This window comes from Suillus paluster (genome assembly GCF_016628075.1).
Source record: "Suillus paluster strain FC165 chromosome Unknown EDB91scaffold_54, whole genome shotgun sequence".
Taxonomy (NCBI): domain Eukaryota; kingdom Fungi; phylum Basidiomycota; class Agaricomycetes; order Boletales; family Suillaceae; genus Suillus; species Suillus paluster.
The window spans coordinates 79,999-95,903 of record NW_024537614.1 but is presented as its reverse complement, the minus strand read 5'-3'; the positions used below and the strand labels follow the sequence as shown (position 1 = coordinate 95,903).

The following is a 15,905-nucleotide window of genomic DNA, read 5'->3' as shown; positions in this document are numbered from 1 at the left end:
ACAAAGGGACCGCCACTCAGTCAAGACTTCATATTTTCGGGCACCACAAGCAATATCATTGCCACATGTTGTTTTACCTGCAGCAACCCCATCAGCTAGTAATTCAGGACTTTCAGAGGCTTTTGATTTTGATGTGGTCAATGAATCTTATGTAGAATTCCTCGCGGATACTATCACAGACATGGAGCCTATTAAAGCCAAAAGGAAATGCACAGCAGGGGTAACTATTTTGTCATCTTTTCTCTGTTCGTATCTTGCTCACCATGCTCAAGGATGAACCTCAGAAGCTGTGGATTCCTGAGCGAGAAAAATTCCTCAAGGAGTTCATCAGACTCAAAGGACATGGAGACACTATGTTGTATCAAACATGCCAAGGTTTACCCGGGTGCCCGAACGAAGCTGTCGTGTGCTGTAGGGACTGTGAAGGGCTTCAGCTATACTGTCAAGGATGCACAGTCATGCAGCACACTGTGACGCCTTTGTATCACATGGAGGTAAGTTTTTTTATATTTGTATTTTTGGTTTGCATTGTTCACCCTGCTCAGATATGGACAGGTACCTATTTCCACTGTATTTCACTCCATGACCTTGGCCTATGTGTTCAACTTGGCCATCCTTCAGGAGTCATGTGTTGTAACCCAGCCTCTGCGTTCGACGATGATTTCACCATTCTTGAGATCAACGGCATACATAGTGTCACCCTGAATTTCTGTAACTGCACTACAGCACAAACACATGATATTCAACTGTTGCACGCACGCTTGTACCCAGCTACCACTACCAATCCACGGACGACTGCTACTTTCCACCTTCTAGACCATTTCCAGATGTATACCTTTGAATCCAAAGGATCTGCATTTGAGTATTATCAATCACTGTCGCGTCTGACAGACAATACAGGGACACGTCAACCGAAGGTACTGAGCTGATTTTATGGTGTGGTTGGGATACTGACATATATTTAGGACCATTATGAGTCTTTCTTAAGGATGAGTCGCCAACATCGTCACCTCACATCTCTTTTATGAGCTGGACATGGCCACGATCCAAGTGGTATTCTCAGCACAAAGGAAGGGGAGCTCGCGGTACTTTGTCCAGCTTGTCCTCAGCCAGGCAGAAATTTGCCACAAGACTGGGAAAATGCTCCACCGAATGTCAAGTATGTTTCATATTCTCATTTATTTAACATTCATACTTACATTTTGACAGGTGGCTCTATGGATTATTTCTGGCTATTGACACAAACTTTCGGTTATGCCATTGCAACAAGTCTTCTGACCAAGTGGATCCAGGTTTAAGTAATGGCTGGTCATATTTTGTGGAATGAACCAGATTCAAGGAGGTACTGGATGCTTCCAGTAGGCAGCTACAAGAGGTGAGTGTCTGTCAATTAGTGACGTGTGATGAGTTGATTTTGTTGTTTAGAAAAGTTCCTGTGCAGGTCATAATGCCATCAATCTTGCTGACACTAAAAATGCACGTGGGATGGCGGCCACAGGTGTTGGTGCCATAGTTTGTGCACGGCATAACCTGACTCATCCATCCATGGTCGGTGACCTACAGAAAGGTGAAAAGTAAATATATTTTCTATTCTGTCTCAATGTGAATCCTGATAGATATTTGGTTAGATATGTCAATATGGATTATCTTTTCTTCTCAACTTTACAGCATGCGAGTGACATCCATGTCCTCAACATCTCTTATGATATCGTGTGCCAATGGAGCAAGCATCTTTGGATGCAGATGTCGCGGTACCCTTCCAGGATCCACTTGCAGCCCGACAACAAAGTCAGTCACATTTGTAGTTCCGAAATTTCATCTGCTGGCACACATCCTTTCTTGCCAAACCACATATTCCCTCAACCTCATCAAGGGTATGGCAAGGACTGATGGCAAGGCCATCGAACGTGGCTGGTCTAATATCAATCTGATTGCTATGAGTACATGGGAAATGGGTCCAGGATCATGATGCGACATCCTGGACGATCATTTTGGTGATTGGAACTGGTGCAAAGTATGTAACTTGGGTATGTACTATATCTCTCTTCAAATTGTCTCTTGTGCACTCACTTGTCACCTTTAGGTCCTTTACTTTTACAGAAACTTAAAGAGGCAATTCCTGAGTGTGACCAACATATCTTTGACCTCCAAGACTTCGAAGAAGCAATTCCTCCAGCAAGTCTTGCAGCCTGGCAGGTCATGATCACTGAATGGGAACAGGACCGATCAAAGCCAAACCCTTTCGAGTTGGAGGCATCGGGTACATATTTCAAGTTCATGTTGTGTATTGAGGTCTGACACACTTGTCACAGTCGCCACACAAGCTTCTGTGAGGCTTGAACTCTCGCAACTCGAAGGGCAACAGCTTAGCCATGGTGTCAACACCTCCCTGCATCCAGACATATCTCCGAGTGTGTTAGTAGCCGTAGAAATTGATCTCAAATCTCTGCAGTAAGTCTTTCATGGCGCTGGCTGCTGACCATTCATTAATATTTTATTTCTCAGATGGCGCCTAGCTATAGATAGTACCAATGTTGGCACTCACACCACGGATAATCAGCTTTCTCTGCTACAACAATGAACGAATGGTCTGTGCCGCCATATCGAACAATGGGTACAGATACAAACACTGTACATGCCATGTGTTGCCCGCCTGCAAAGTGACACCCCTGATATGCCCAACGCGTGTGAAGAGGCAGTCCACTGTATAAAGTTATGGATGCCTTCTGCTGTGGCGAATTTGGGTATGACTTGTGATATCAACCTCTATGACATCGAGTGGAAACTGCGTTGTGCCCAGGCACATGATGCTCTCCAAGAACTCCGTAAACATCTACGACTCAAACGGCATCTCACTGGCTTCAAGAGGGATTGGATTAGAAGACAGCAGGCGCATATGAGATCACGGGCAGTTATCGATACCATACAGCTGAAGATAGATGCTGCCGCTACAAAGTATCGCACAGCTTGGGCTGCCTTAGCTTCCCTCAGGGTTAAGCTCTCGAAGCTCACCTGGCAGGTCGAGTTCCCGAGACTCAATGATGATGATATCCGAGGGATGACAGAGGGACAGGCAGGAGGAGAAGCTGAAACAGAGGGTCGAAGATTAGTTTCGGTTTCTTGGATTTGGAAGCAACACCATGGTGCGGGTGAGGAAGAGCTTTCCACAGCCATGCGTGTTGAATGGTGCAAAGCACGCGCATGTGCTAACAGGTGGGCTGAGGAAGTTGATCTCGTGCAGGAGGAGATGCAGCATGTGCTTGCCTATTTTGATTGGCAAGGAAGGTGGTGGGACGAACGTGCAGTTGCCAGGGTTGATTTTGCAGTGCAGGAGAACGAGGCACTCATTGCATATGCTTCATGGCAAGCTAATATCCAATGTTTGACGTGAACCTACTGTCTTTCTTTGTGGAGAGTGGTTCCTGGCCTCCTCGCTCAGTCAACAACATCCTATACTGCATAATATGTTTTTCAATGCTTTTATGTTTTTTTCATATACTTCTTGTATTTGATGGCTAAATCTTGATTATTATCATTGCATTCAACTTGTTTTCTGAGAGAACGTGTACATTTGCACATTTTGGCCAGTAGAAAACAAATTTGTGTGACTTCCATTATTTCCATTTATGGATACAAAAAAAAAACATGTTGTTCAGATACAAGATCTGCTAGGGCACGGACTGTGAAGCCTGATGGATGGACAGAAGGTGATCTACCAGAGATCTGCAATTTTGAACTGTCATAAGTATCAATACAAGTCAAAAAACATGTCGTTCAGATACGAGATCTGCTAGGGCACGGATCGCGAAGCCTGATGGTCAAGAAGGGATGGACAGAAGGTGATCTACTAGAGATCTGCAATCTTGAATGATCTTAGTCAGTGCACATCGCAGGGCACACTGGGGATAAGTGCCCAGGAGAGTATGGATACAGTACTACAGGGAGTGTATTAATACAGGGCACCAGGGGGCAGTACTGCAGGGAGAGTACTGATACAAGAAGCCACTGGTCAGCACCGAGAAGTATGCATTCATGGCTTGTTACTATAGCCAGTAAGTATTTATACACCTGCCAGGGTGTGGTGGTAGCGTGTAAATGATTGACGGCCATTCTCAGATGTCGGATGCACTGAGAGAGTATATACTTTGCATGCTCATCATGCAAAATAAGCAGCTTAGAAGTTCCCTGCAAGAACCTAGTATTATGTGTTTCAACACATGTGTTCGTTGTACAGTGTGTGAAGAAGGTTTTCGATGCCTTGGGTAATGCTGACGCGCAACTACTACTGCACCATGAAAACTCACTTATTTTTGTTGAAAGTAGCATAGATCTACTCCATTTCATGTGTACTTTGATGCTTGCTGGTCAGAAATTCAAAAAACCAAAATTCAAAATTTTTGTCACAAAAATTTGAAACATGGTAAGAAAATCAGTGTTTGTAGGCCTAGGAGGCATACCTGGTGACTAGAAATGATACTACAGAGCTACAGGAGGTTGATGTGTGCCCCTGCAGCATTGCTAACACATGCAAGGACTTCAGCTGTCATACCAATGCATCAATGAGACTTGTACTTCCTCACAGCAAATGCAGCTTGTCGAGCATCAAGTCCTTTTCTAATTTAAGAGTTCAACAAATATGTTATTTGACGAGAAAGCAGTAGTGCACCTGTAGGCATCCATATAGCACCAAGATTTGCGGAAAAATGCCAGATAGTCAAGGTACCACAAAGATCGAGCCATTGAGGAACAAGAATTTTTTGCAGTTGGGAATTTACCATCCGATGCATTACAAAAACCTAAGCTTTCATCAATAGATGTTTCAATAATATTGATAGCTGACTTACAATACTTTCCATACCCCCATACCATCTCCAAAGGATTGAGTTCACAGTGAAACTTTGGTAAGAACTTAGTCTTAGAAAAGGCAAACATGCCCAGTACACTGTCCTAACCCCCCTCAGCAAGAACCATTAAGACAGACCCAGGACACCCTCGAACATCACTTCGCTCCAAGAGGAACTAGACCAGCAAGAGGCACATCTCACCTCCCCCGCAACGTGGGATTCTCAGCTCGACAATCTCCCAGTCTCCAATACTGCTCACCAACGCCAGACAACCTCCCCCTCTCATCTCAATATGTATAATACACCCGACAATCAGGCTGTAAGATTACGAATCTGGCAAGAAAATCTCAACAAATCTAGCACGGCACAACATTGTATACTCAGCAGCCCATTCACAGCGAAAGACTACGATCTGGTCGCCATCCAGAAACCCTGTATCGACTTTCTAGGCAACACGAAAGCGACTGCGGATTGGAACGTAATATACCCCTCATACAAGTTTACCAACCAGAACCGTTCACACGCAGTAACTCTCATCAATAAGCGCATCAATATGAACAACTGGCGCCAACTCCCATTCCCATCAGCAGACGTAGTGGTGGTCCAGCTCAACAGGGAATTCGGGAATATCACCATATTCAATGTTTACAATGATAGCAAGAAGCGACAGACCATACCCGTCCTAGCCGACTATCTAGACAATGAATCAAGGAAGATCTGCCTGCAAACCTCTGACCATATAATACTGCTAGGCGACTTCAATGCTCACCACCCTCTGTGGGAAGAAGCCAGAAACACACACCTATGCACCCCACCCGACCCACAAGAAGCATCCCAACAGATCATTGAGCTTCTAGCGGATAACAATCTGCAGATGGTGCTACCGAGGGACAACCCAACACTCCAATCCACCAGCAGCAGCAATTAGACGAGACCCGACAATGTCTTTTGTACAATGCATGCCCTAGATGCCTTCACATCATGTACCACAGCACCGAGATGCCGTCCCCCCTGTACAGACCATGTACCAATACTCAGTACCCTAGATCTAGACCTACCGTGCTCCTCAACCACCACAACCTTCAACTTTCAAGACGTGGACTGGGAGGCCTTTCGCGGAAGTCTAAATGATCACCTTAGCAGACTACCCGGACCAGTGCCCATCACCTCAATAGATCAGTTTCAGACAGCTGTGGCCAACCTTAGTGCAGCCCTAAAATCAACTATCGAGGAAAAGGTTCCACAAATGAAACCAAGCCCGCATGCGAAAAGGTGGTGGACCCGGGAACTAACGCAAATGATAGATAAGAAAGATGAGCTAAGTGACAAGTCATTTAAAATGAGAGGACTACCCACTCACCCTGTACATGAGGAACATCACAAATATCGAAACCAAGTCACCGAAACCATCCACAAGACGAAGCAAGAACATTGGACCACATACCTGGAGGAACTAGATCAACAAGAAGTCTACAAGGCAAACAGATATGTCACTACGCCCTATGGGGATGGAGGAAGGATGAGCATCCCAGTACTCAAAACTACAACGATAAATGGAAACGCCCGTGAAGCCATCACCAATGAGGAAAAGAGTATTGTTCTCGCCGAAACATTCTTCCCTCCCCCACCAGCGACAAGCTCAGTCCCTCAAGACTTCGAGTATCCAGATCCAGCAATGCCATTTACTCCCATTACCGAGGAGCAAATCGAGAGAACAATCGCTAACACCAGCTCCTACAAGGCCCCGGGGCCAGACAGCATATGCAATATAGTCCTCAAGTGTGCTTCAGAAATACTCGTACCGTATTTTCTCCAACTTTTCAATGCAGTGTTCACGCTGAAAACCTATTACGATCCGTGGTGTGAATTCACCACGGTGGTTCTGTGCAAACCAGGCAAGGCCGACTACTCAATACCCAAGGCATACCGACCCATCGCTCTCATCAACACAACCTGTAAACTACTAACCGCAATCATAGCCGAACAAGTTACAACAATAATGGAACACCATAACCTCCTACCAGACCATCATTTTGGAGGACGCCCAGGACGGACCACAACCGATTCACTGCATATACTAGAAAGCACCGTAAAGAATGCTCGGCGAAACGGGAAGGTAGCATTGATACTCTTTCTAGACATAGAAGGAGCATTTCCTAACGCCGTCACCGACCATCTCGCCCACAACATGCGCAAATACCACCTCCCACTGGAGATCGTCAACTTTACAGTACGAATGCTAGAAAGACGCAAAACCCAGTTGAAATTCAACAACTCCATATCCGGGTGGATCGATGTCAAAAACAGTATAGGCCAAGGAGACCCACTATCTATGATCGCATACTTAATTTACAACGCTGACCTTATTGATATAGCTAAAGGACCAAGATACAATGAGACCACGCTAGCTTTCATTGATGACACAGCATACATTGCAATAGGCCCCAGTTTCGAAGACACTCACAGCACCCTCAAAGATATGATGGAGAGACCAGATGGTGCACTGCACTGGTCAAAAGAACATAACTCAAAGTTTGAAGTCAACAAATTCACTCTGATAGACTTCACACGCAGCAAGACACATTGTCGACCTCCCCTCATAATCAACAACACCACCATCAACCCTGCTGAGTATCACCGCTTCCTATGTCTACTAGTCAACCAAGAATTAACATGGAAATATCAAACAGGTCACGCAATTGCTAAGGGCACGGAATACATGCTCCAACTCAGACGCCTATCAAAACCAGCTAACGGAGTATCAGCCAAGTTAATGCGCCAACTATATCTCACTGTCGCCGTCCCAAAGTTCACATACGGTGCCAGTCTCTGGTTCAAACCGACCTTCAAAGGAGATTCAGAAGAAGGGCAGCGTGGATCAATAGGCGTAGCCAAGAAGTTAGCGAAAGTACAGAGAATCGCCACCCTTAGCATCACCAGAGCCATGATAACCATGGCAACAGACACGCTAGATGCCCATGCCAACCTCCTCCCCGTCTCCCTACTCTTACAAAAGATCTGCCACTGGACAGCACTCAGACACGCCACCCTCCCACAATGTCACCCCCTGCACAAGCACCTACAGCACATTGTTAAGCACCACAACATCCATCGTCACCACTCATCCCTCCACAATCTAATTGCCACCTTCGAAGCCTTCCCAGACAATATCAAGACACTAGACCCAATCCGTAGATCAAACGCACAACACAAAAACATCTACAAAACGCACATAGCCCTAAAGGAGAAACAAGTGATTAAGGAACAGGAAGAGCTCAAACACACTGTCCAGATCTTCACGGACAGCTCAGGTCATGATGGAGGAATAGGCGCAGCCGCAGTGTTAATACGGGAAGGAAGAGAACCACGCACCCTCAGATATCACCTGGGGGAGGACAAGACGCACACAGTATACAAAGTAAAAGTAGTCGGCCTGACGCTGGCCACGAAACTCCTAGCTACGGAGCGAGACATGGAGTACCCAGCCACCATATTCATCGACAACCAGGCAGCAATCAAATCCGGTGAGAGCAATAACACGAAGCCAGGCAGCTACTTAGTAGAAAATTTCTGCAGAATGACAAGACACCTCGAAAAAAGGTGTCTAGAGCAAGAACGCAACTTTGATCTCACAATTCGGTGGATCCCGGGGCACAAAGGAGTAGTGGGAAACGAGCTAGCTGATGCAGAAGCAAAGGAAGCAGTGAAAGGTCAAAACAAGTCAAGCCTAAGAAGGAAGCTGCCTCGCTACCTTCAAGACGGACCCCTACCAGACAGCATGTCAGCACTTAAACAATGGCATCAAGACGCACTGAACAAGCGATGGACAGAAGTGTGGAAAAGATCGCCGCACTACGCAAGAGCCAAGACCGTAGACTCTAGTATGCCCTTGAACTGCTATCTCAAACTTGTCTCCACCCTCCCAAAATGCCAAACCAGCATCCTTACACAACTTTGCACCTGTCACATCCCGCTCAACCATCATCTTCATCACATTGGGAAAAGCGACACGCCACACTGTCCATTATGTCCCGGGACAAACGAAACCGTTCACCACTTCCTATTCAACTGTCCCCAATACAATCGTGAATGCCATATCATCTCCAATACCCTGCGTCGTCAAGCAATGTCCATAGCTCACCTCCTCTCCTCCAAAAAGGCCACCCAACCACTGATGCGGTACATTAACAGCACCGGTAGATTCAAGTTAATATTCGGTGAGACTACACTAGATTAAAAAGAATTCACATCATTCACGCAAAAACAAACAGATAAACTAAAACCACCCACCACACCAAACCAACACTCTGTACATCAAGTGGGAAACCGATACTCACAGGCCGAGAATCACTGCGGGAAAAGAGGACGAGGAAAGAGACAGTTTCATGAACATAAGAGAGCACGACAACAACCACCGCCTGCTTAGAAACTAACCTACCTAACATACACCTCATACCGCAGCACCTCCCACTGTACAAAGTCGGCGTTGGCCTTTGCCCAACACTATGCCAACAGAGTACGTGTTGCATCACATGGGATAGATTACATACACCTACAATAGGTAGCTGGGAGCAAGCCCCCCGCACTCGAATAGGGCTATGTCCAACATAGGGTCTACGACCCCAACGGACAATAAATATGAATTAAAAAAAAAAAACAAAAAAAAAAACAAAAAAAAACAAAAAAGTAGGACTCGCTCGGCTCCTCCGACCAGGCCTTCGCCTACGAACATATCATTACATAATATTGGGATGCGAGAGGGAGAGCATTTGAAGCTCCGATCGAAACAATATTAATCAATGGCAAAATTTCTTCGCCCATCAAAATTACTTGTCCTCTTTCCCTCCGTGGCCGACGCCGTCTCCCATATCGCATCTTATCAATGCATAGATGGTCTCTCCATTAATTATAAGGATGGACTCCCGCGTCCATTGCGGACTCACTTATGATATTAATAATGTCTCATGCTTCCTGGAAAGATCGATTTTCCCGCTTCTGATGTGATCACGGTGCGTCATACATTCCACTTCCGTCATGCTTGACGGATGTATCTCTTTACCAATAACCTTCGTTCTTCTGAGTAACAGGTTTCACCTGTGATTTGCGGATATCGTTTCTCTTTTGGCACATCTGATTTTTCATCTCATCGCCTCCCTTACGTGGTCACAAAACTGATACTTGTTCTTCAGAGACCGGATACTGGGGAGCTAAGCTTGTCGCCTCACGCGACGTGCAGTTCCAGCCCCCTGAAACATTTCCCCATGTCGCTTGCGTACTACAGCATCTCATACGATCTCGTCCTCATTCTGATCATACTCCGCCATTTGCCATTCCTTGTCCATGGTACGTGCAACCCACCCGCCAAATCAGCACAAATTAACTAATCTTACGGACGGACGGTGTGTTTGGTTCTGCAGAGGCGATTTGCGTGACCGCGTGTGCGAACTCCACTTGAGTTCCTTCCCTATTGAGTGTATTTCCCCCTTGTCGAAGGCGAGGCATGTACGAAAACCATTTCGGCACTCGTGTGCACCGTGCCTCTTGCCAGATGGCTGTACATAGATCGATTGTGTTCTGTTCCTATAATGTGTCGTTAATATTAACTTCATGGACCACCGAGGTACCGACCTTCCTCTCAGTGTTTGTTCAATCACCGTGCGCAAAGGATCTGTATAGATTCCTCATGAGTTTTTGCCTGTACAAGAACCACAAGGAATCTACAAATGTTCTTCTGGTCTTGCCGGAAGTCACTGTCGACTCGAGCTTCATGTTACGCTGCCACGCACACTGGGCCTAAACTTTGCATCTTTAAATTTGTTCTTAGCTAATGAACACTATTTGCGCCATCTAGCTTAGCCGAAGATGATGTTAAAAATACGCGGGTGCCTGCATCTGTGAGAGGCCTCTCTTTACGTTGACAATTTGAAGCTTTCCCTAGCTTAAGCTAGCGCTCTCATTGGTGGAGAGGACTAGAAGTCCGAGACTATACCAAACAGGGGTCGTTCAACGATAGCTTTTCGACGGGTCCAAACACTGATGTGCATCGCAGCTCCTCCGTAAATCCCCCGAACGGGGGATTCTTTGTATTCCTCTCATCTTCTTTCAATACCTCGCGCTCGAGCTTCGCTGAATTATAAACTCGAGACCCACGGTTTTGCGCTACAACTTTCAACGGCTTTCAACGTCCCCTGCCAATGGCGCACACACTTCAGCGGTTATCTTCAAAGTTTGCACGGCACGTTCAACCCTGCGGGGCCAAGGGCAGCACTTACTGAAGTTCCTTTTTGAGCATAGCCATAAATCTCAAACCTTATTGCACAACTATCACCACCTTGGGAAGCCACTGGGAGTACAGCCCTAAGCACTTGGTTCCATCCATTTCATTGCACTAGATTGCAGTTCCTGGCATCTGGCAGCTGTGTTCACAGGTGCCCGTATTTGGTTTACTGTATAATGACTATTGATGCATTTAGCAGTGTGGCGCATTGTGTAGACTTGTGTAACATGGACATGTTGCATCCTCAGGTGTCGGTTGTAAAGCCTAATGTTCGCCCAACCCGAAGGTCTGTGTACTAGTTGACCCAAGCTGAGCAAAATCAATCAAATCATGCCTTCAATCACAAGGTAACCAAAGAAGACTCATTTTGAAATTCCGGGTTTCATACTAATGGTCAGGGAACGGTCTTCAGGGAGACACTTATCAGGGCCTGTCGGACACGCACAGTTAGCTTCGAGCAGCCAGATCGAACGATTAAGCCTGGCTCCAAGGATTTTACCGAGATCTACCACTGGTTTGAACCGGTGTGTGTGGATTCTTGCAAACCGGCTGATGGCAGGCGAGTATTTTAATCCGTCGAACAATGATTACGGGCAAATCCCGAACTTCCAGGCCAGAACTTACCAACATGAAAGCGGTCGTTGCGCCCCTCTATCGGCCTCATTTCCGAACTTAAGTGCGTTCTCAGCATTTCATTGTTCCCTTGTTGGTATTATAGCCAAGCGCTTGACGTTGTGAGCTTCTGCAGCAGATGCTACCCAACCCGTCGGGGCTTGGGACCTGACATGGACTATACTGGACTGTACTTCTGTGACATCTCAGCGTGTTCCTTGTAGCGGAAGTCGGGATCAAGAGCAGGTGCCGGATACCTATAAGAGCAACCATGATGGGGTGAGTACTCGTTATTGAGTGCTGGTATCAGCATCTACTTCTTCTCGTACAATGCTCTCCCTTAATGTCATTTTTCTTCTTTGCCTTCATCTAGCACATGGAGCATCCATCATCTCGCGATCCACTTCCTATCCACTCAACGCTCGTTCGAATACCATAGGTCCTATAACCAATCTAACAATTTCTAATCAAGTCATATCTCCAGACGGTTTCCTGCGCTCGTTAGTGTTTGTGTCTGATGTCTTGTCTGCACCTTAACTATTGTTATAGTGCAACGCTCGCTGGAGGGACATTCCCGGGTCCAATTATCGCAGCCATAAAGGTTTCTTTTTGCCCATTCGATCGAGCCTTCGGGAACTGACTATAGTTGAAGGGAGATAATTTCGCGATCAACGTCGTGAACAGCCTCACTGATGATGAAATGCTCAAAAGCACCAGTGTGGTGGGTATATATATGTTCAGCACTCATAAGCCAGGCTTACCCGCTCTGTTTAGCACTGGCATGGAATCCATCAGAACGGGACCAACGAGGTAGATGGAGTCTCGTTCGTCACACAGTGTCCCATTGCGCAAAATCACTCCTTTCTGCACTCCTTCGATGCTGGGCAACAGACCGGAACCTACTGGTATCATAGCCACTATGCGGTACAACAATGGTTTGTTCATATGCAAGTGTTTTTAACTTTGCAATAAATGACCCGAAACGGTTTAGCGATGGCCTTCGTGGGCCTTTGATTATCTATGATCCTGAAGATCCTTTATCTTATTTGTACGATGTTGACGATGGTATAGTGATCGATGCCATAATAATTAATCCACTCATTTAAACCATTCACAGAGACCACCGTAATCACCCTCGCTGACTGGTACATCTCAGAACTATTTGCGACTTAAATCCGCGTTACTAATTGATCATAGGTACCATGTGGTTGCCCCTGTCTTGAGCCATCTAAATATTGGTGCCATCAATGGCGATGCGACACTCATCAACGGTCTCGGCCGATATCAAGGGGGACCCAACAGCGACCTTGCGGTGGTCAACGTCGAGTACGGGAAACGATACCGCCTACGCATGATAGCAATGTCTTGCCATTCCAACTTTATATTCTCTATCGATGACCATAACATGACGATCATTGAAGCGGACGGTGAGCTGACAGAGCCCCTTCTCGTGGACTCGCTCCAGATACTCGCTGGACAGCGATACTCTTTTGTGCTCAATGCGATTCAGCCAGTCGACAACTACTGGATACGCGCAGTCCCAGACACTCCAAGCTCAAGCTTCGTTAATGGCCAGAACTCTGCTATCTTGCGATACAATGGTGCACCCGTTGCAGATCCGAATACGAACCAGACCACAAGTACCATGCCGTTAGTCGAGACCAACTTGCACGCGCTCATCAATCCCGGAGCACCCGGGATTCCAGAGTACGGACAGGCAGACATCAACTTGATGATGGTGGTCGGCAACACAGGTGGAATATATTCCATCAACAACGTAGCATACAAACCTCCCACGGTGCCCGTGCTGCTCCAGATCCTCAGCGGCGCGCAAGATGCAACCGAACTCCTTCCGAATGGAAGTGTTTATGTTTTAGAAGCCAACAAGGTCGTCGAACTGACGATGTTGACTAGTACCTTTGGTGGTCCTGTAAGTTTCACGCACATTCGCAACGTTACATACATCTCATAGCATCTCCCAGCATCCGATTCATCTTCACGGTGTGAGTATTTCTGGATACGCCTTTGCGCCTCATTGCTCACTGTAATGATAGCATGACTTTGATGTCGTGCAGAGCGCCGGAAATAGCTCTTTCAATTACGTCAATCCCGTCCGCAGGGATGTAGTATCCGGAGGGCTCCGAAACCAACAGATGGTGATTAGATTTGTCACAGATAATTCCGGTCCATGGTTCCTTCACTGGTGAGCACCGCGACATTTATGGATTCAGCACTAGCACTAATCTTATCGTCCACCTAGTCACGTCGACTGGCATCTTGATGCGTGCGTTTTGCAAGTTCTCTGAAATTCTGCAGTAATCTGACTATGTTGCCAGTGGTTTCGCTGTAGTCATGGCCGAAAGTCCATCGGAGACTCAGCAGCATCTGGGCTACATACCTAGTAATTATCTTCGATGTCCGTCTTATATTCTTGAACTGATGGTATACATAGATGCATGGGACGATCTTTGCCCGACATTCGACTCGTTGACCCCAGCCCAGATTGGAGCGGAGAATTCTTATCAGGAAGCACAGAATATCAGTACATCCTTATTTCCCCCCACGTAGTGTTCATGGAAGTCCTCGACGGGAACCTTCGAAACTGGCGTGTTTTGAGAAGGAGGTTAGCTTGGGCTTGTTAAAGGACTCCTCGACTTCCTCGGCTAGTGCTCCTAGTGAAATTAAGTGAGTGAAACGACGAACGAAGCTTCAAAGTTAGCATGTCGCGGACAGCCTGTGCTCGATGTAAGACACTCGATTCCTCAATTAGAAGTCGTTGATCAAACGAGTGCTACAACGAACACGAGATGCGAGAGAAGATCTCCAGAGTAGAACTGGTTCGAACAATCCATGGGCATTCTCATATAAATAGTTTCAGATGGACGCACTGAGACAGTATTACACTTTGCATGCTAACATGCACAATAACCTAGTGTCAACGTTGACGCGGATATCATGCAAAATAAGCAGCTTTAAACACCTCCATGTGGGGTTGACCAACTGGGGGTTTTTAAAACTAGTATATTTCGAGAACAGCCAGCGCTCGAGGTGTAGAAATCACTTTAGTCACAATGATGAGTAGTGAACATGAGGTGCGAGAGCAAGAGCATTTCAAGCCTCGGTCAAAACTGATTTCGATCCTCCCCATCGAAAGCAGGTGTCCTCTCTCCCTCTGACTCACATCTTACCAATTTTTTCCGTCAAGGCCCTCGTGGACTCCCGCGTCCAATGGTGGCGAATTCATTTATAAAGACTTCCTCATGCTTCCCGGAAGATCGATTCTGCTACTTCATGGTGCCGTCATACATTTCACTGGCGTCGAGTCTTTGCCGGATGAATTTAACCTTCGTTCTTCCGAGTAACCAGTTTTGCCTGTGATTTGTGGATATCATTTCTGTTTTGGCATATCTGATCTGTCATCTCACCGCCTCCCTCTCGCTCATGTGACCACAAAAAACTGATGGCTATTCTTCAGAAACCAGATAAGTTAGGCTCGTATGTACCAACACTTGCGTGCACCGTGTCTCTCGCCTGATGACCGTACATGTTCTGGTCCTGTATATGTCGTCGACGTCACGAACCACCGAGATATGAACCTTCCTCTCAGTGTTCGTTCGATCACCGTGCAATGGTCTCACTTAGCCTCGCGGAAACGCAGGCGGCGAGGATTAGCCAGGAAGAGGGTCCCTCGTGCGAGGGCAGCGAAGGACCCTATGAAAAATTGAACGAAGTAAATAAGTACAAAGCAGCAACCGACGGGAAACTCGGAATATGAGAAAAAAACGAGACTTGAATCTCAGACGTGCAGAATTTGTGCGTGGAGAGTGCACACAAATGAAAGGGTGGGAAATAGGGAGGGTAGCCGAAAAGTTAAGTACTGACACGACGACGAGCAGATGAGAAGAGTCGCTAACTAAAGACTGATACCAGCGACGTACCTGACACGACGACGAGCAGATGAGAAGTGGGGCTGCCTCCTAATTGCTCAGTCATGTCAGGTAGAGGTCGAGATCATTGAGATCGCTCGGCATCATCGACAAGCCGAGAGCGCCCAGAGCGCGTGCCGCAAAGGCAAAGGGAACTGGCCCTAAGGTAAGCCCGCACGTGAAAGCTTAGTCGTAAGTATCAACCAATTAGACTTGTGTAAAAAAGATTAAACTCGAGTAGATTCC

General features: G+C 46.6%; 2 protein-coding genes across 2 annotated transcripts; both read left to right on the top strand.

Moving 5' to 3' along the window:
• Positions 1 to 263: 263 nt before the first annotated feature.
• EDB91DRAFT_1251446 (uncharacterized protein) lies at positions 264 to 2,455 on the top strand (the record flags this gene model as incomplete). Its single annotated transcript, XM_041323382.1, has 10 exons — positions 264 to 494; positions 546 to 917; positions 966 to 976; positions 1,052 to 1,159; positions 1,210 to 1,282; positions 1,340 to 1,375; positions 1,426 to 1,574; positions 1,629 to 1,788; positions 2,101 to 2,260; positions 2,313 to 2,455. 10 exons carry the CDS (start codon positions 264 to 266, stop codon positions 2,453 to 2,455), a joined length of 1,443 nt encoding a protein of 480 aa, XP_041174227.1.
• Positions 2,456 to 12,063: 9,608 nt separating this feature from the next.
• On the top strand, positions 12,064 to 14,493 carry EDB91DRAFT_1300720 (laccase; the record flags this gene model as incomplete). Its single annotated transcript, XM_041324979.1, has 12 exons — positions 12,064 to 12,233; positions 12,283 to 12,334; positions 12,386 to 12,454; positions 12,508 to 12,668; positions 12,725 to 12,798; positions 12,851 to 12,878; positions 12,931 to 13,663; positions 13,716 to 13,736; positions 13,788 to 13,936; positions 13,994 to 14,017; positions 14,070 to 14,134; positions 14,186 to 14,493. 12 exons carry the CDS (start codon positions 12,064 to 12,066, stop codon positions 14,299 to 14,301), a joined length of 1,662 nt encoding a protein of 553 aa, XP_041174226.1. The 3' UTR covers positions 14,302 to 14,493.
• Between the last annotated feature and the right edge of the window lie 1,412 nt (positions 14,494 to 15,905).